At 32.1% G+C, this 20,608-nt stretch overlaps 2 protein-coding genes across 2 annotated transcripts in view; one reads left to right on the top strand and one right to left on the bottom strand.

Annotated features, from left to right (window-relative positions):
* Window positions 1-13,512, bottom strand: part of LOC127736958 (G protein-coupled receptor 137Ba-like) — a gene marked incomplete at its 3' end in the record, with an annotated part of 45,638 nt that extends 32,126 nt beyond the window's left edge. Inside the window, exons 1-5 of the mRNA XM_052247521.1 lie at window positions 12,984-13,512; window positions 8,016-8,059; window positions 6,929-7,163; window positions 4,758-4,907; window positions 2,830-2,961 (exon numbers count right to left, since the gene is read on the bottom strand). Of these exons, the coding sequence (XP_052103481.1) occupies window positions 2,830-2,961; window positions 4,758-4,907; window positions 6,929-7,163; window positions 8,016-8,059; window positions 12,984-13,436 (1,014 nt within the window). The remainder of the gene's footprint in view (window positions 1-2,829; window positions 2,962-4,757; window positions 4,908-6,928; window positions 7,164-8,015; window positions 8,060-12,983) is intronic.
* Window positions 13,513-13,715: 203 nt separating this feature from the next.
* LOC127698386 (isoleucine--tRNA ligase, mitochondrial-like) overlaps window positions 13,716-20,608 on the top strand; it is a 30,886-nt gene continuing 23,993 nt past the window's right edge. Inside the window, exons 1-3 of the mRNA XM_052201821.1 lie at window positions 13,716-13,995; window positions 17,663-17,785; window positions 18,941-19,088. Coding sequence (XP_052057781.1) covers window positions 13,813-13,995; window positions 17,663-17,785; window positions 18,941-19,088 — 454 coding nt within the window. The 5' untranslated portion in view covers window positions 13,716-13,812. The remainder of the gene's footprint in view (window positions 13,996-17,662; window positions 17,786-18,940; window positions 19,089-20,608) is intronic.

Here is a 20,608-nt window from a genome sequence, read left to right as displayed (position 1 = left end):
ATATATCAATCACCCCAAAAGATGTAGCTTTTTCACACAAAAATCAGTTAAGTGGCATATGAGAATTTCTAATTTTAGATGAGAACGTGTTCTTAACAATTGAAATCTGTTAATTTAAAGATAATAGACAGAAACACTAAATTTGATTGAAATAAACTGTTAACACAGAGATATGTCTCACCATTTTTTATTTTGATAATGCAAATTAAAATAGCAATACTTTAACATGCAAGTTATGCAAATATTCAAAGTCATTGAACAATGACTGAAGGTACATGGCTAAACAATTTCCATGGAAAAGAAATGTGCCAATGCTAATACAACTGCATATCAAATACCACTGACTCATCATAAGTTGTTCCCTTTAAACAAACCTAAACACAAACATTAACTTAAAAACTATGTAAAAGTTTCAAAGTCAATGAATGAGGGGGTGGGGCTATATATATAATCTCCATGGAACTGAGACTTGTAAATGCCAATACATTTGCATACCAAATATCATTGACGTAACATTAGTGTTTCATCTTCAACTGATCTGATCACAAACTAATACATGTAAACCATTAAAACAAAAGTTTCAAAGTCAATAGACCATGACTGAGAGTAAGGACCAAATATTCTCCAAGGAAATGAGATGTGCTAATGCTTATACAACTGCATACCAATTATTATTGGCCTACCACTAATGGTTCCCCTTAAACTTACCTAATCACAAACTAATACATGTAAACTAAGCAAAAGTTTCAAAGTCAATAGACCATGACTGAGGAGGCAGGGCCAAATAATCTCCATGGAAATGAGATGTACCATTGCTAATACAACTGCATACCAAGTATTGTTGACCTACCACTAGTGGTTCATCATAAACTAGACCTAATCACAAGCTACTACATTGTTGAAGCCGCTGCAGATGACTCGCTTTTTGACTCCGTCAAGGCGAGACAAAAAACTGTCAGTTAAGGGCAGTAATTTCAATTGGATCTGTTCTATCATTCTGGTATTAATTCATTGAAAGCAGATCTTTGCATTCCGAGCAAATAATCCCTGCTTGATTTTCTTTTTTATGCCCCCGCCGTAGTTGTGGGGGCATTAAGTTCTACCCTTGTCCGTCTGTACATACTTCCCAAAATTTGAATTTTGGTGGCGTCACTTCAACCGTTTTAGAGTTATGCCCCTTTATAAATAGAAAAATTGCAAAATTTTTAGTTTCTGTTCTCTAACTCAAGTTTGCCTCAACCAGATGTTATGAAACTTATACATAATGCTTATTACCACAAAACACAGATCAAGTTTGAATTTTGGTGGCGTCACTTTAACCGTTATAGAGTTATGCCCTTTATAAATGGAAAAATTGCTAAATTTTTAGTTTCCATTCTCTAACTTAAGTTTGCCTCAACCAAATGTTATGAAACTTATACACAATGCTTATTACCACAAAACACAGATCAAGTTTGAATTTTGGTGGCGTCACTTTAACTATTCTAGAGTTATGGCCCTTTATAAATGGAAAAATTGCAAAATTTGTATTTTCTTCTAAATTTCAAGTAATTCTTTAAATTGGAGTTATCTTCCTTTGTCCATGATTATAGTTGAATCAATAACAATCAATGCTTTATACAATGCAATGTTTAATTTTGACTTCCACTGATAAAACACAGATCAAGTTGAATTTGGGTAGTGTCACTTTAACCATTATTGAGTTATGCCCTTTATAAATCGAAAGATTGCAAAATTTTTAGTTTCCATTCTGTAACTTAAGTTTGCCCCAACCACACATTATGAAACCTATACACAATATTCATTACCACAAAACTAAAATCAAGTAAAAAAATTTTGTTTCCGTTCTCTAACTTTAGTTAAGTCTCAACCAAATGTTATAAAACTTATACACAACCGTTCAAGAGTTATGCGTGTTTACAAATAGAAAAATTGCTGAATTTTTAGTTTCTGTTCTCTACTTAAGTTAGCCTTAACCAAATGTTATGAGACTTACACACAATGCTTATTACCACAAAACTCAGATCAAGTTCAAATTTGGGTAGCGTCACTTTTACCGTTCTTCAGTTATGTCCCTTCATAACTATATGATATGCAAGCGGGGGCATCATCTGTGTCCACATGTGGACACTATCCACATTTTTTTTTTTTTAAAAAGATGAATAACTGTAGTCTACAAGTGTTCTACTTTTATTAGAAACAACCATCTTGGTTGATTGGCAACAACACAACGGACAAATCTGAAACTAAACACCTAAGGATAATTATGACCAAGTATGGTGTTAATTAACCTAGCACTGGTTGATTCAGAGGACAAAATGTTAAAACAATATTTAATGAAAGACCTATGGACGCCAACTGATTGAAATGGTTCAGGTGAACTACAAATGGAAGAATCAAAATGGCATATACCACAAAGTATAATAATTTATAGGCTAACAACCCCTATATAAATTGGTAAATCAAATTGGTTCCTAATATTGTTCTATTAACAATTCAGAAGGGAATAAATAGCTCCAGTTTTGCCTAAAAAGATAATACAAAAACTTGAGCATTAAGTTACAATAAAAAAATGACAAACTTAGAGCATTAAGTTGCAGTGTAGGAAATTAAACATTTCTTAAATGAATAGGTAACAAAAAGATAAAGAGGTTAGACAGTATGTCATTACTCTGCAAAAAATACTCATATACATGACAATTCTGATCTATGTAAATTGACACAAACTATCATCTAGAACTGTTCTTTGCAAATAAACTCTGTTGTTTTTCACTGTTGCACTACATTTTCATGAGAAATATGAAAATTTCTATAAAATAATAAACTTACAATAGTAGATGTCGGAGGTTTTCTTACTCTAAAGAATATCACAATAATAAATGTTGGCAGAAATTCCCACACAAATAAAACTATTCCAAAAGAAACATAGGCATATCCTTTATCTAATTCATGAATATCTGCCTGAAAATATAAATTAAAATTTACAATCAGTGCATCTAACATTGAATAGTTCAAGGGTGTTATTAACTTATTACACAACAAATATAAGATCGTTGTGTAAAATAATATCAGTTTGAGATAGTTAATTTTTTTTTTGACATTTTTTTAGCAATTCAAAAATTACTACCTATCACCTTTTGCATGACTATCACAATAAAATTTGTATAGAAATTGTTAGACAAATTTTTCATAATATCATTGAAGTGGAATTAAAGTCTTACATGATTGTAAGTATGCTTTTTTTTATCACCTTGCACATTCACCACTTGACTTGACCAACTTGTGACTATTTAGAGCTTAACATATTGTTTGGACCCCTGTTCTGTTGTTGGTCTATATGTCTTATAGTTGTCTTGTGTCCCCCTGTTCTGTTGTTGGACTATATGTCTTATAGTTGTCTTGTGTCCCCCTGTTCTGTTGTGGGACTATACGTCTTATAGTTGTCTTGTGTCCCCCCTGTTATGTTGGTGGACTATATGTCTTATAGTTGGCTTGTGCCCCCCTGTTCTGTTGTTGGACTATATGTCTTATAGTTGGCTTGTGTCCCCCTGTTATGTTATTGGACTATATGTCTTATAGTTGTCTTGTGTCCCCTGTTCTGTTGGACTATATGTCTTATAGTTGTCTTGTGTCCCCCTGTTATGTTGTTGGACTATATGTCTTATAGTTGTCTTGTGTCCCCGTGTTCTGTTGTTGGACTATATGTTTTATAGTTGTCTTGTGTCCCACTGTTCTGTTGTTGGACTATATGTCTTATAGTTGTCTTGTGTCCCCTGTTCTGTTGTTGTACTATATGTCTTATAGTTGGCTTGTGTCCCCCTGTTCTGTTGTTGGACTATATGTCTTATAGTTGTCTTGTGTCCCCCTGTTCTATTGTTGGACTATATGTCTTATAGTTGTCTTGTGTCCCCCTGTTATGTTGTTGGACTATATACCTTATTATTGTCTTGTGTCCCCTGTTATGTTGTTGGACTATATGCCTTATAGTTGTCTTGTGTCCCCCTGTTCTGTTGTTGGACTATATGTCTTATAGTTGTCTTGTGTCCCCCTGTTCTGTTGGACTATATGCCTTTTAGTTGGCTTGTGTCCCCCTGTTCTGTTGTTGGACTATATGTCTTATAGTTGTCTTGTGTCCCCCTGTTATGTTGTTGGACTATATACCTTATTATTGTCTTGTGTCCCCTGTTATGTTGTTGGACTATATGCCTTATAGTTGTCTTGTGTCCCCCTGTTCTGTTGTTGGACTATATGTCTTATAGTTGTCTTGTGTCCCCCTGTTCTGTTGGACTATATGCCTTTTAGTTGGCTTGTGTCCCCCTGTTCTGTTGTTGGACTATATGTCTTATAGTTGTCTTGTGTCCCCCTGTTATGTTGTTGGACTATATGCCTTATAGTTGTCTTGTGTCCCCCTGTTCTGTTGTTGGACTATATGTCTTATAGTTGTCTTGTGTCCTCCTGTTATGTTGTTGGACTATATGCCTTATAGTTGTCTTGTGTTCCCCTGTTATGTTGTTGGACTATATGTCTTATAGTTGTCTTGTGTAATTGGGTTGCTGTCTCATTGATGCATATCAAAATCTCCTTTATACCAGACAATGTTTACCAAAAAGTCTGCTTAAGCAAATAATAAAAGATAGTACAATATGAAATATAAGACTAGCAGTAAAAATGGTAAAATGTATTGAATAGATAAAAAAATACATCTTTTTCTTCTAAAATTAACATAAAAGTGGCTTCAAGAATCATAAGAGATTTACCTGATCTGAAACATTAACCCAACCATATCCAAAAGAGGGTAGTTTATCTTGAACGTGTGGACAAATCACAAGAAAGTTGTACACAACACGTGATGTGAACAATAAAATTGTAATTATGCTAGTAGCAAGAGCTTGGCATAAAGTTGTTCCCTACAAAACAAGTAAACCATTATAAATAAATCACTATAATACTGTTCTTTAGACATATAATACTGATTTTCAAGAGTTAAGAGGACGAGTAGTGACATTCATTTTACCTGATCTGTTACAAATAAATTAATTTTTGTTGCCCCATATCTCCCACTTATTTAGTCAAAGTTAATCCAAAAGTATACACTTAAAATTTTCAACTTATTCAACCTATAAAAAACATGTACATGTACACTTATTTAAAATCAACTATAACACTTTTAAGGACAAATTTTAGAATAATTATAACCTGCCATGAGATCTTACACAAAGTATTTGGCAAGGTTGTTTTTTGTACAAACAGCTTGGCATTCTCTTAACAAATTTGTTTGGGTTTAAATCTTATATCAGATTTGTTGTGACTATGTTTCTATAAGTCCAGCATTACTAAAGAGGATGCAAAAGTAATTATTAGGTTCTTTCACATGCAGAATTTTTTTCAGTCTCTTACCAGTGTATGAGGGGGTGGACAGGGGAGTCCTTGATTCCCACTCCTGTACACCCCCCCCCCCCCCCCCCACAACTCACACTTCCCCCCTCTAGTCCCAATTCCCTCCCCCCTACTTAAACTAACCTCCTCCCTTACAGACGAAAATCTTTGAAATATTTTTTCACAGAATATCCCTATTTTTACTCCCCCTCTTCTCCTGGTTCCCACCCCCATCCCTCACTCTAATGTTTCCTTACCCCTGTCCACCCCTTCATATATTGTAATTCACCTTCTTTATCATACTGAACATAACTGTGTACCAATATTTGTACATTACATACAGCCAAACAGGTGCTCTCCCTGGTAAATACTGACATGCTGGTAATCTGTTTTTAACACAGATGTCCCATCTTCAAAATCAACAAGTGATGTGATTCCAAGTAGGTGTAAATGCAAAACTTAGCAAAAGTGTCCTAGGTGTGAAATGAAGGTCACAATAACCAAACTGTGCCAGTTCTGTACTGATAATGAAGAAAACAATTTTGGGAAGTAACAAATTTATTTTATTGATTTATCATTCTGGTGTTATGCTGTACTGTAACACCAAAGATTGGTTGCGGTTTCAAATAATGTCCGATATATGGATAAGATGACAGCAAAATAAGAATGAAATGTTGGGTGTAGGTGATAAAAAAATGTTGTGTTATCAAACAAAAAAGGACTTAAAAATAGAGAAATATAAATGATGCTCTAAAAATAAAGGAAAACTCATCCAAACAAGATAGACACATGGAAACATGATTACTATTCCAACTTTCTTGGTTAGGCATTATGAAAAACATTTGCTGCATCATGAGTGATTGATATATGCAGATCTCCTTATTTAAACCACTGAAGTAACTTAATTATAGAACAACAAATGTAAAATTATTGAAAAAAGAGGTACCATTTACAGGTTGAGAGATTATGAAATTTCATAGGACAAGGTAAGGGGGACAGGTCTGAATTTACATCATAAGAGCTGGGTCAGATAGAAATAAATCTTATGCAGATGAATATCAATACATCAGTTAACCTATTTCGGGTTGAAAAAATCTCTATAGAAAGTCAGTAACTGTTTGAAAACTGAGTTGTTATAAGAACCATACAAACCAGACCAAAATTCATCTTTTAATTTGTATTTGAATGTTCCAAAATCAATCAAAATCTTAAACATGTACATGTATAAATGCACTTGCATAAGGTGAAATCTATCCGACGCAGCTCATATCATATATAATTTTTGCATGGCATGGTACTTTATAATGTAACATTACAAGACTTATCACTGGGTTTGTACTTACATGAGCAACACGATCTGTGCCACAGGTGGAGCAGGATCTGCTTACTCTTCAGGGGCACCTGAGATCACCCCCAGTTTTTGGAGGGGTTCGTGTTTCTCAGTCTTTGGTTTTCTATGTTGTTTTTTTGTCTTTTTCTTTTTAGCCATGGCATTGTCAGTTTATTTTTGACTCTCTTTTACAACAATTCCAATTATAAAATAAATAATTACCTTGGCTTCTAAAACAACACTCGAAGCAGACATTTTGCTCATCTTGTAAATACAGAAAGACAACAATATAGCAGCTATCAGGAATAGGGTGTCATTTATAGATACTCGTATTATCAGGTACTCAATGGACACGGAATGTTTTGTTTGTGCCTGGTTTTTCACAAGTATTGCAGAGGAAATGTTTGTCGCTAGAAATATAACAACAGACAGACATACTCCAATCCTTAATGGTTTTCTGTAAAAATAATGAAAACTTAGTCTATAAAGCATAAAGAATATTCTTAATTTGTTACAAAATTAAATGATAGAAAGTTGAAACTTTCAAATTTTAAATTATACTATTTTTAAAACTATAAACACAGTTATTCTCAGAAAATGTTACTATTTACAGGACATCTAACATTTGTAAATAACTGAAACAGTTAAACCTCTTATGACTGTTTTAATTAGCACACAACCCTTATAATTAAACTATCAAGTCTCATATCTGTCAAGAGTGGTTCAGTGTAGTTTTGATTCAAGATTCACATTTAAAGAAAAAAGAAAAGCAAAAGAGAATGACATGCTTTCATGTGACGTACAGTTTATAATTCTATTGTAGTGTCCTGGTGTACTGTCGTAAATTCTTGGGAGATGTCCATTGTTGTTCTGTGGTTTACATGTTGTTATGTACTATCATATTATTTATTTATGTATTTCTCTGTCCTGAGTGTTCTTGAGTTTATTTGTACTGTATTTCTGTCACGTAATGTTGTCATTTAGCGGTATTTATAACATTACCATATAAGAGGGAGGTTTGGCTAGCCATAAAACCAGGTTCAACCCACCATTTTTTCTTAAAATGTCCTGTACCAAGTCAGAAATATGGCAGTTGTTATCAAATAGTCCGTTTCTATGTATGTTGGCGTTTGTTTTTGTAGCAGTTCAGTGTTTGTTGTTCTGTTGTTTTCCTCGGTTTTGGTTTGTGACCCGGATTTGTTTTCACTTAATCGATTTATGACTATTGAACAGCGGTATACTACTGTTGCCTTTTTTTATGCTTATATTGTCATTACTTTAATAAAGAACTTTGAATTATGTTTCTTACTTGTATCTGCTTGGTTCATATCTTGCTCTTGCTTTAAAAACAACCTGAAAATATATTCTTGTATCGATGATTTATCAGTAAGTTGTAAACAAATTTCTGCAGAAAATGTACACAAAGTATAATAATATGACATGATAAAGGTTATACATACAAAAAGAAATACTCCATATGAATGATTTTGGTAAGTTTGATCAAAACTATCCTTGCTGTTTCAATTAAGCAGATTTGTTTACAACAGATAAAGGAATGATGGAAGCCAACCAATGGCACAAAAGCTCACAATATTGGCCAAGGCTGTTTAAACCCTTACAGCACACATATACACAGGGCTGCCAAGTCTCACGCAATTAGCATGAGACTCACGCATTTTCATGCTAATTTGGGGGCATTTTCTTTTGATCTATTGTTTTTTCTCTTGATCTTTACAATTTTGGCCAATTCTCACGCATTTGCTTCATAAAAACTTGGCAGTACTGTATACAATGTATAAATTACATTCAAATCTAAACTTTTAATATTTAGAGCTAAAATAATAACTGTTGATGCTCTTTATAAGGCAATTATCACAAATCTAGGGAATAACTTATCATAAAACACTAATATCTTTTCATATATTTTTTAAACATGAAAATATTACATGGCTAAATGCTAATACAATTTATAAATAATATTTAATAGGAATGAACTGATAAAATGTATGATGCCTCAACTCAGTACTACATAATCATTTTAATTCACTATATTTAATTGATTTATTACTCATAATATGTCTTTTTCGGATTTCTAGATTTATATCTTTTAAAGGTGACAAATAGTAACTTTTAAATACATTATCATTAGATTAAACATTGTTTTGTAATTTGCTAATGTTTTGACTGTAGTTTATCTTGTTAATAATGGAGACGGCTTGCATAGGCTTAGTAAGTTGTCCAATCTGTTGTTTTCATTCATATCATACAATGTTTACACTTAAACAGGGAAGATAACTCTTATCTTACTTAACAGCTACTTTAATAACCTAGTCTGGTAAACCTCTAGTATCTACATGTATAATAATCTGTTATCAGTTGGAAAATAATATTTGCCACGATAACTTGCAAGTCACACCTGAATGACGTGTCTATAAATTATTTGGAACAAGTAAATTTAAAAGTACTATACATCATGATGAGTCAATAGAAAATAGTGGCAAGGGCCATTTATCTAGCAATATATTCTTTGTAACACCAGATTATTTTTGGATTAATTACAACCATTTAGATAATAAAACTAATGAAAATGATCTTAAAACCTGTAGCCTGTATAAGAAAAAAACGTCCTGTATATTTTTCAACTTACAATGTTGAAATTGTAGCTCCACTTTAAAACTTAAAAATAATATCTACATTCAAAGACAAACATACAAACATGTACATGATGTATGTATGTGAGACACTGAGAATAAACAGCTGCACCAAGAGTGCCCTTATTGTGCATAATAAAATTGCTTCAAGAATAAAATGGGATATTTCGAAAGCATTCTTTCACCAATTTCAACAATTACGTAAAGTTTCCACAAAATCAATCAAAGCAAACTCAAATTATAGTACAATATGCAAAATATTTACTAATATTTGACAATTAAAGTCCCTTAACTCTGGACCGACAAACTGGAAAACTAAAAAAAAATTACAAGGAGATTTCTTTCATCAATATCCAAAATAAAGTCAAGTTTGGATGAAATCAATCCAGAATTACTGGCCTTTAATGTAACAGTTTACGTTTCATAACTGGAACAACAAACAGAAAAATTAAAAAAATCATGAGGGAACTTCCGTTTATCAATCTCCACAATATTATAAAGTTTGGAGGAAATCAATACAGAAAACTGGAGTTAAGTGTGCAATTTGTAAAAAATTGCCTTAAATTTAAGGGTCAAAGTTTCGTAACTCTGGAAAGACAAATATAAAAATCAAAAACAAGAATGTGTCCATAGTATACAGATGCCCCACTCGCACTATCATTTTCTATGTTCAGTGGACTATGAAATTGGGGTCAAAACTCTAATTTGTCATTAAAATTAGAAAGATCATATCATAAAGAACATGTGTACTAAGTTTCAAGTTGATTGGACTTCAACTTCATCAAAAACTACCTTGACCAAAAACTTTAACCTGAAGCGGGACAAACGGACAGACGAACGGACACACAGACCAAAAAACATAATGCCCCTCTACTTTCCTAGGTGGGGCATAAAAATCAAAAGGATAGCTTTCTTTCCTTTATTCCAATGTTGTGTTAAATTTATATGATAGTTGGTTTATGAAAATTTGAGTTATCGTACGAAATGTTGGAGGACAGACAGATATTGGTTTACCATAATAAGTCTTGTCTTTGATAGGGGTAAAAAAAAAAGATTGAAGAACGGTTTATTTTAAATAAATGACAAGAGCATACCACAAACAAGAATGTAGAAACACAATATACCGTAAGCTACTGAAGGTTAGGTATGGGCCATTATGGTAGAATGGTCAAGTAACTAAAATTTCCAAATTTTATAATATACCTTTGCTTCAATCATGTCATAATTAAAACTTATAAAAAGCATTGAAAAGGGCTTTGCTTGTTTTATAGTTTGAATTGTTTCACATTTTTTCATGTTGGTGCCTTTTTTAGTAATCATACCAAATCTCCTTATTTTTATTTTGCTTGACACAGCAAGTCAACAGGAGCATCTTAAAAATCTATTTACCTTAAAAATTCACAACTCATATGACACAAAGAAAACATGATAATGAATCTGAAAGAAATCACATGAGTATCAAACTAAAACAGAAAGCTACTAGTTGGCCTTGAAGGCAAACCTGGGAGCATGCTAGACATGCATAAAACAACATTACTTTAAGTGATCATATGTCAAGAAATTTTAATCAATTACAATATAAAGGGGATGCATTTGATTACATTACTGATACATATAAATATTTTTACATCTATAATATGGAACTAAATGTCAATTATAAAATTAAAAAATTAATAAAATATGAAACTTAGGTCATGATGATCCTTTATATAGTAGAACTGTTTTGTACCATTACGTGAGTGATTTTATTTGCAGAATTTGGTGATTTAGTCATCAGGGAAGACATGAATTCTAATATTCAACCAATTATGAATTAAAGGTGAAGCAGGATATATGTCAATGAGACAGCACTCTAATGACACAAATGACCAAAATACATCTAGAGGTCAACAGACAGTCTTAAACAAGAGACAGATGTCCATACAATATATGTCATTGTCCAATTCAATCCAAGTCTTAATACTGTGAAAGTACTTTTATTATAGAGCAAAAGTTACATGTTCGTGGTTAGGCTAATTTTCAACCCACAAAATGCTCACAATGTACACATTTAAACCAGTTAACAGAAAAAAATGTCACCTAACTAGAACACATCATTCTAGTCTGATAAAACATGTATCTTGCCAACCCATTTTGATCTTACACTTAATTGCAGGGAAATATCAATTAATTTTGTAGCATTTAGATCAATCAATACTAAAAGTGAGTATGCTAAAATGAGAAGTCTGAGATGATGTATTAAAAGAAACATGAATGATCTGCCTTAGAACTGTATACATGTGAACCTCCCGACGGGAGTACAATAATCCAGTTTTCAGGGTTCTCCTCCTGTCCTCCCGTTTAAGAGAAAAAAATCCAGTGTATGAAATATATCATGAATGAAAACTTTCAGCCGCCATATCCGGTGTAACTGAAATTACCTGAAGTTAAATTTTACCTGTAAATCAATTAACATGCATAATTATATGGCTTCACTTGCCAGCTTGGGTGTCAAACATACTGGTAATCAACGATATCAGGCTAACTGCCGTTGTGTAATAAAAACTTTGTGTATTTAAAAATAATTCAAATAAATTTTGGGTTACTTCCCTTGTTTCATCCTGTTTAAGTTACTTTCCTTTAAATAATGTTAATTGTGAAAAGAATATAAATGAAATATAAATTGAACAAATAATCATAAAAGGATGGTAATTAAATGATTTGAAATGTCTTAGGACAAATAAAAAAATAATAATTTGAAAACAATTTGAGGGTTCTATACTTCTTTTTAAGGCTTAAATTAAAATTCATGTAATAAGTATGACCTTGATAATTAGTACAGGAGTGGATATGTTTCTAGCACGATTGAAAGTTCTATTTGCAGTGATTGAGTTATTGAATAAAGGTAAAAAAAAAAAAATTAAATTAAATAATGTTCCAAAAATTTAGAAGATTGATTGATTTATTAAAGATAAAGAAAATTTACAAGTACAAGGGTACTATAAACATATTAAATTCGGATGGAAAGTTGAAGAAAAAAACACTTTAAAAGACAATTTCTACATCACACAGCTGCATTTACGACAAAATTTATGTCAATAAAAAACCTCCTGATCTGAGTCCTAATCTCCTGACCAAAATTTCCCAATCTCCTGATCTGAGTTTCACAGTCCATCACATGTATGGAACTGGAACTTGGTATTTATTACAAAATTTTTAATGACATTATGAAAAAAGGCCCTAAAATGTATTTGTTCAAAGTGTTTAATCCTGAGCAACTCCAAAAACAAAACATGAACTTCCAATTGCTGCTTTTTCCCAGAAAAAATTTACATCATACTGCAAATATTTTTTAAGTCACAATGACCTATGTTGCCTTTTCCCCCAAATGACCCAAGGTCAAAAGGGGCAGTTTATTCAGAAAATAAAAATTGGAATCTTGTGTTTTAATTCAATCAAAAATGTAACATAATGCCTTTAATTGGACCGTTGATGGCCTATGTTGTAGTTAAGACTTTTGAGCTTAAACATTAAGAGTCACTACATTCTGCTAACCTAATTCAGGAAAATCAATTAAAAATTATCAATGTTGATTTAAAATTTTAGTATATGGACTCTTTATTTTTGCATATATCAATTTATCTCACCTGTGCAAAAAACAAAACTAGAAGACATAATGTCACATACTGCAGACAAACAGGAAAGCTGTACAGCAACCATGATAGTCCAATAGGTAATTTATTTGCCAACAAACAGTCTTTAAAATAAAAAGAAAATAAAGTGGTCCTCAATCCAGTCCAAAGCAAACAAAGAAACAAAAACACTGTCTGATGACTCAGACGTTTATGTCTGTAGTACCATATCATCCATAACTGAAGGTATATTATAAGGAATAATATACCATATAGAGAAATGTAACATATTGTGAGCCAGAGCTCTGCCCCTGGAGGAAGTGCAGGGGCAAGAGTTGGAAAGCTATGAAATCCAAAATTTGTTGTGGTTGTTTTTCTGTAAGATTCTTGAAAAAGAAGAAGATCACGTTCTAAACGTCTGTGCAAAGCATCTGGGAACACAAAGATTTCATCACCATGTGTTGTCATTACTTGTTTTCATGAAAATAACAACAAATGTTCATTTTGAAAACAAAGTCCATTTATAGTTTCCTCCTGACCTTCACCTTCAATAAAATCCAGCGTATTCCGAAGTCTACTTTCATTTCACGAAAGTAACATTTCAAACCTTTTCAACCATTTTAGATTCGAAAAAAAATAAGCGATTTTGATGACGAATATTTTTCTCTTATCTAAGCTTATTGTACCCTTTTATATATTTCTTTTTTAAAACGAAACAAATGTTCCGAATAACTTGAGTGCGGAATAACAAGATGGATGCGCCCATTGAAATCGAAACTATCTTGCGTTCGTCTGCTAAAATTATACAAAAATGAATTTGATAACACATTATTAACATAGAAAAATGATTGCAAATGTATTTTCCAAGTTGAAACCCATCAGAAGGCAGTTTGTATGGGTCAGAGCAAAATCTAGAAAACAAGAATCAAGCAAAAAATACAGTTACACTTTAAACTTACCAAAAACAGATTTCCCTCTCAGTCTCCGTGATGGGGAAGCAAATAGACGTGAAGTAAAAATACAGAAGGTAATACCGCACAAGAAACAAGCATAATAGGGATCAGATTATTAAATTCCTCACTAGAAAAACTACCTAGTTTCTTAAAGCATATTTTACTATTTGTAAGAATCCATGATAATTCGTCCCATTAGTCATTACCAACTTTGCCCAAATTTCTACTAACTCGCCCTACGTATGTTAAAAGAGTATAAATTGCTGTGTTTTTAAGTAGCACTCCACAGTTAGAAAATAACATTAGAATTGAACCACAAAATGTTTAATCATCTTCTATTCCTGGCTTTCTAATACATTAAGCCAAATGTTCATAGTTGCTAAGTGACATGATATTCGCGTGTAATACACGCTTTTTCAACGGTTTACACACGAGGATTTTGTCACATGGCGTGTACATGCTTTTCACCACTTTACACGCAATTACACGCTTTTTTCGTTGTTTTCATTTTTTGGTCATTAGTGATATCGCTGTTCTCGGGTTTTTTGATTACTTGACGATAGATACTGAAAATTTTGAAACAATTGTTTTGGATGCCATTGATTATTTTTCTTATGGATGAACAGCAAAAGCCCTTAAGGTAAGTAGTTTGTGATTAGTTTTTAAGATTTTGAAAGATTTTCTTTCTTTCAAATTCACTTAGGGGAAGTGTCCACAGAAAGAGATGGCTTTCAGGACCTGTACTGTCGTCTAAAGAGTCGATTGCTAAGCGAAAACGATGTGTACGTACCAAGATAATTTCAAGATTTATAAATTATATTTTGGAGTTCAAGTTTAAATGATCTACGGACGAGTAACGCATAATGTGCACCCTATGTTGCAATCATAACAATACATGTGAGAGGAGAACTACAATGTAGCTATTTGATTAAACATTTAACATGTTGAATGGTAATCGAATTATAAAATATTTTTCTTTTTCAGTTTCAAATCTGGCCCAACAGATTTCTACAGGCCATAGGGGATGGAAATATCACAGAACTGTTGGATCAGTTCTCCTAGTACCAGCTGTCTTCTGATGAACTTCCCAGTTTTGACCAGGCAATAGCAAAATATATAGTTTGTTGGGAGCAATGGCAGAGATAATAGATGACATTTTAGAGGGCAAAAAAACGTTTTGAGACACTTTCAAAGCTTGATAAAGCTTTTATATATATATATATAGTTCAACCAAATATCAATTCTGACTGTGAGAGAGCATTTTCAATTATAAAGAAATGTACACTGAATTCTGATCAGAACTTGACAATGATATATTGTTTGCCTTGTTATCAAGTAAATGTAACCAAACTGGCAATTTTTTAGAATATGTGCATAGTGGTGTTGCTTTAAAAGCAGCAAAACAGACCACTGTTGAAAACAATAAAAGTTTACAGTAGAACATTGTTTTTATATTAACAAATTTGTATAATGTGAAAAAGTCTGCATCTACATCGCGCGTTTTCACACGCTTTTTGACATGTCATGTCATGTCATGACATGATTTCTCATTGTCAGAGGTTGGCAAGTATGCAAATGTTTGTGTCATACATGTGCATATGTATGTAATCAGTATCTTCCATAGATTTGATTTTCAAAAGTTAAAATGGTGAAAAATAATTCCTTTTTTGTGTATCCATGGCAACATTCTGCATTTATTTAACATTAAATATTACAAAAAGGGGCATAAAAATGTCACATATTCCCCCAAAATTTGGTTTAAACTAGAATTCAAAGCCTTTGAATGATACCTTTTCTGAAACTGTTGACATTAATCTACTAAATGATCAAATAAAAATTGGGTGTCTTTCGCCTCTTTTTTTCGTAAAATTTAATCACAAAGTTCTTGCGTCAAAAAAGTTGGAAAAAAAACATCACAATAATTGCCAGACTGTTGTCTGGTATGGATATGAAAATATGGACTGTCATACAGAAAACAGCCCATAATACATATATTACACAATCTTGATGTTCCTATAAACCCACTATGAAGGCTATATTAATCTTCAGCTATCCAAAAATGAATTTTATTGCACACTAACTCTCATATCTGAAAAATCCACAGGGGCCAAAATGCGAAACTACACACCTAACTGTGGAGTTCTACCTTAGGCCTACCAATTCACCCCAAAAAAGTTAAATCCTGTTGAATTTAGGCCTACCAACTCGCCCTACTTATGAAGCGTAGGGTAATCCTGATGAATAAAGGCCTGCCAACTCGCTCGACTACGGTAATTAAAAGAAGTTAATTCTCGCTGAATTCACACCTGCCTACTGGCCTCTGACAATTAGGAGAATACATCAGTGATTGTTCTTTAGCCTTTAGTTATACTTAACTACTTGACAAAATTAACCAATCCTTTAATTGCTATAAAAAAAAATTGCTGTTAGATTTGAATCCTTAAATTGTTATGATAATAAATCGTACTATGATATAATTAACTTGTTTCTTTACCATAATTATGCAAATACATTGTAACTTCTAAGCCCTTCATCATTTGCTTTATGACTGCGTGCTTGACAATAAATACCTTTTTGCCAATTGATTTTTATATCTATTTTTCATTTATTGATTTTCTTATTGTTATTGGGCACTTCCTCCCCATATAAAATTTGTTTTCCATTGGAACTGTATTTTCTTAGGTTTTTCTAGATATTCAACTGAGTAGTTAAACACACCATGGTCAGACACCCCTTTAGTCTGACACCTAATTTGTCTGTTAAAGGTAAATCACTGTTGTAAATTATATGAGGCAGGACTGGTGTTACCTGTGAAAGAGGATTAAGTCCATATTATTTTCTTGATCAGACATATACAAATTTGAGTGAAATCGTATGCTTTAAAGCATGGTAGCCTTGGTCAAAATTAAAGTCTGGATCTGCGTTTGCTTTCCAATAATGGTAGGGTATTTAAAGCTTGGTATTCCTTACATAATTTTCTCATTTTTGGCAGGAAAATACTTCGCATATGAGCTTTACTTTCACCTTTTAAATGTAAGACCATGAGTCAAGATAATGGTGACTAGTACATTCAGTTCACTTGGCTATTTTAACTGACTTTTACAATGATCTACTAAATAATAATTGCTTAAATTGAGAAAAAGAATGTAAAAAACAAAGAAACTAGTAACGATGATAAAATTTGTCAAATTCATATTCTGTTCTGCATCTTAGTCAAATCTGTAGTTGTAAGAAATATGTACATGTATGTGCTACATAATGAATAACATAAACAAAATTGCTAATTAAAACGTGACTGAAAACATTAAGACCTTGGTCTGCTGGTTTGTCAAATGGTCATTTTGCAGCTGACAGATTTATTATTAGGACAATAATTGGGACAACGCCTTATATGACCAATTCATTTCAAATTTATTTCAATACAATTCTGTTCCTTGTTTTTTCAGGTCATTTTGTATAAAATAGAAAAAAATGTACAAGGTTTATTGCACTGACTGCTGGTTTCACAGAAGAAGCATTTATGAATTTCAATTTGCCATTTCAGAATCTAAAGGACAATGGGTAATTTCATTGTTCGTACCCCAATATGTAAACATCGCCATGTCAGTTGTTGAATTTCCATTGTTTAAGACATTTTTAGCCAGTCACAAAGTTTTGGTGTACACCTTTGATAATATTAACACCAGAATGCATCAGATTCTAAAACAGCACATTGAATAGACTTTTAAATGATATTTTTAGTCTTCCTGTTTTGAGAATCTATATGAATGGCAACAAAATCAGCCTAGAGACAAAGAATTTATTTTGCATGATGGTCCTCCCTATGCTAATGGAAAACCTCATGTTGGACATGCTATAAATAAGGTAAGCTGGACTGTTTTTGTAAAAGTTGTAATAGGTTTTTTAACAAGTGAGAAGAAGGCTTGTTTATTATCATGTTGAAATTTGATAACTCTAGTCAATATCAAGAGATATCCAATTCTCACGAGTTGTTAAACCTATTTCTCTAACGGTCAACGCTCTCATTGTGTTAAATTAAAAATTCTGTGAATTGTTGATGTAGTCTTTTGCGTGTACCAGTATGAATGTATGTATCTTGTTCCCACATCTAACTTTAACATCAGACATTTTAAAACTTTTGGTACGTTTCAGAATGTAATAAAATTTGACAAAAAGAATATTTTCTGTTGAAAATTGTGAGTGTTTTTGTATATTATTGAAGAAATCATATATATAAAATTAAGAAGTTGTGATATGATTGCCAATGAGACAACTATCCATCAAAGTTCAAATGAAGTGGATATAAGAAATTGTAGATAACCGTATGACCTTCAACATGTGTCTGTTGTCATGAATGAAATGTTAATCGTCTTAACATTTGTAAGTCATCAATGACTATCGAATAGGTAATGGAAATGTCATAATATTGTTTCATGATGCATGCAAATATAGGCAATCTTGTAGCATTACATTACTTTTCCTGTAATAATTTAGCTTATTTTTAGTATGTTTAGTACTATATTCACAGATTTTCACCAAACAAATTACTTTTTCCATCTAATTGAAAGTTCAAGAATGTATTGTAAATTCATTGTTCTGTATTATACCATTCCTTGAAGGAATTTACTAATACAAATATGAATGGAATGGACTAGAAATTAAACAAGTTGTAAAAATGAAGGATTGTATAATAAAAAGCAGATGTGGCATGATTGCCATGAGACAACTCCCACCAGTGACCAAATGACATAGAAGTTAGCAACTACCTTCAGTATAGGTCCCTGTACAGCCTTCAACAATGCACAAAACCTATACCACATAGCAAGCTATAAAAGGCCCTAAAAATGACTAAAGTAAAACAATTCAAATGAGAAAACTAATTGCCTGTCAAGTTACTTTACATTTACATAATGTGGAAAATATTAGAAGTATATGTTTTTTATATAAGAAGATTTAAACATCTTAAAAAATTAGCACATGAATAAGGTTTTTGAGCATTATGATAAATGATAATTTCAGATATTAAAGGATATAACAAATCGGTACAGACTTATGAGAGGATACAGGATACACTACAAACCAGGCTGGGACTGCCATGGTTTACCTATAGAAATGAAAGCTGTTTCCTCTAAAGCCAAACTCACTCCTCTACAAATAAGAGATAAAGGTAAAAACATTCCTATAGAAATAAAAGCTGTGTCATTTTAAAGCCAAACTCGCTCCTCTACAAATATTAAAGAAATAAAGGTAAAAACATTCCTATAGAAATGAAAGCTGTGTCATCTAAAGCCAAACTCACTCCTCTACAAATAAGAGATAAAGGCAAAAGCATTCCTATAGAAAGGAAAACTGTGTCATCTAAAGCCAAATTCACTCCTCTACAAATTAGAGATAAAGGCAAAAGCATTCCTATAGAAAGGAAAACTGTGTCATCTAAAGCCAAATTCACTCCTCTACAAGTAAGAGATAAAGGAAATATTCCTAAGGGTTCCGCGGAGCCCAGTGTCTCGCCTACTTTTGCTGTTAGTCGCAAGCTCAACAAAAATGGGGAAATAATTATTAAAAATTTTCCTTTAGATACTATCTTTTGAATGTAAGAAGCTTCTGTTCAAGTTTGGTAAGAATCCAGGATGGTTTATTAATCTAATAAATGTTTTAAAAAATTTAACTGCAGACTGTATGTAATGTTAACTGGAAGAAAAACTAAGTCCATTTATAAGTAATATACGGAAAAACAGGAAATTTTTTTTTACAAAATTTACTTTTGAATACTATCTTATGATCATAAACAAGCTTCTGTCCAAGTATGGTACAAATCAAGGATATTTTAAGAAAGTTATTAAAATTTGAAAAACTTTAACCACAGAGTGAATGTAATTTTAACTGGCAGAAAAACTAAGTCCATTTTTGAGTAAAATACGGATGAACAGGATTTTTTATTTTACAAAATTTACTTCTGGATACTATCTTATGATCATAAACAAGCTTCTGTCCAAGTTTGGTAGAAATCCAGGAAAGTTTAGGTTAGTTATTAAAATTTGAAAAACTTTAACCACAGAGTGAATGTAATGTTAACTGGCAGAAAAACTAAGTCCATTTATAAGTAAAATACGGATAACAGGATTTTTTTTTTAACAAAATTTACTTTGGAAAACTATCTTATGATCATAAACAAGCTTCTGTCCAAGTATAGTACAAATCAAGGATATTTTAAGAAAGTTATTAAAATTTGAAAAACTTTAACCACAGAGTGAATGTAATGTTAACTGGCAGAAAAACTAAGTCCATTTATGAGTAAAATACGGATAAACAGGATTTTTTGTTTTACAAAATTTACTTCTGGATACTATCTTATGATCATAAACAAGCTTCTGTCTAAATTTGGTAGAAATGCAGGAAAGTTTAAGTTAGTTATTAAAATTTGAAAAACTTTAACCACAGAGTGAATATTTGTGGATGCCGCCAACGACAGAATGTAGGATCGCTATGTCTCGCTTTTGCGACAAAAGTCGCAGACTCGACAAAAAGCAGTCCCAAAATTAAATAAAAATCATTAATGTAAAGATTGTATTTTGACATGATTGAATGGTCATGTTTAAAGCTTTATTTACATAATTTGTTAAAGTTGTTTCCAGTTGAAATGATTATTTTTACATTGTATGTTTGTGGAAAGACCTTTTAGTTCTG

The sequence above is a fragment of the Mytilus californianus genome, unplaced genomic scaffold (genome assembly GCF_021869535.1).
Source record: "Mytilus californianus isolate M0D057914Y unplaced genomic scaffold, xbMytCali1.0.p SCAF_4, whole genome shotgun sequence".
In the NCBI taxonomy this organism is placed as follows: domain Eukaryota; kingdom Metazoa; phylum Mollusca; class Bivalvia; order Mytilida; family Mytilidae; genus Mytilus; species Mytilus californianus.
Note: the sequence above shows the minus strand (reverse complement) of the source record. Positions and strands in the feature narration are given on the sequence as shown.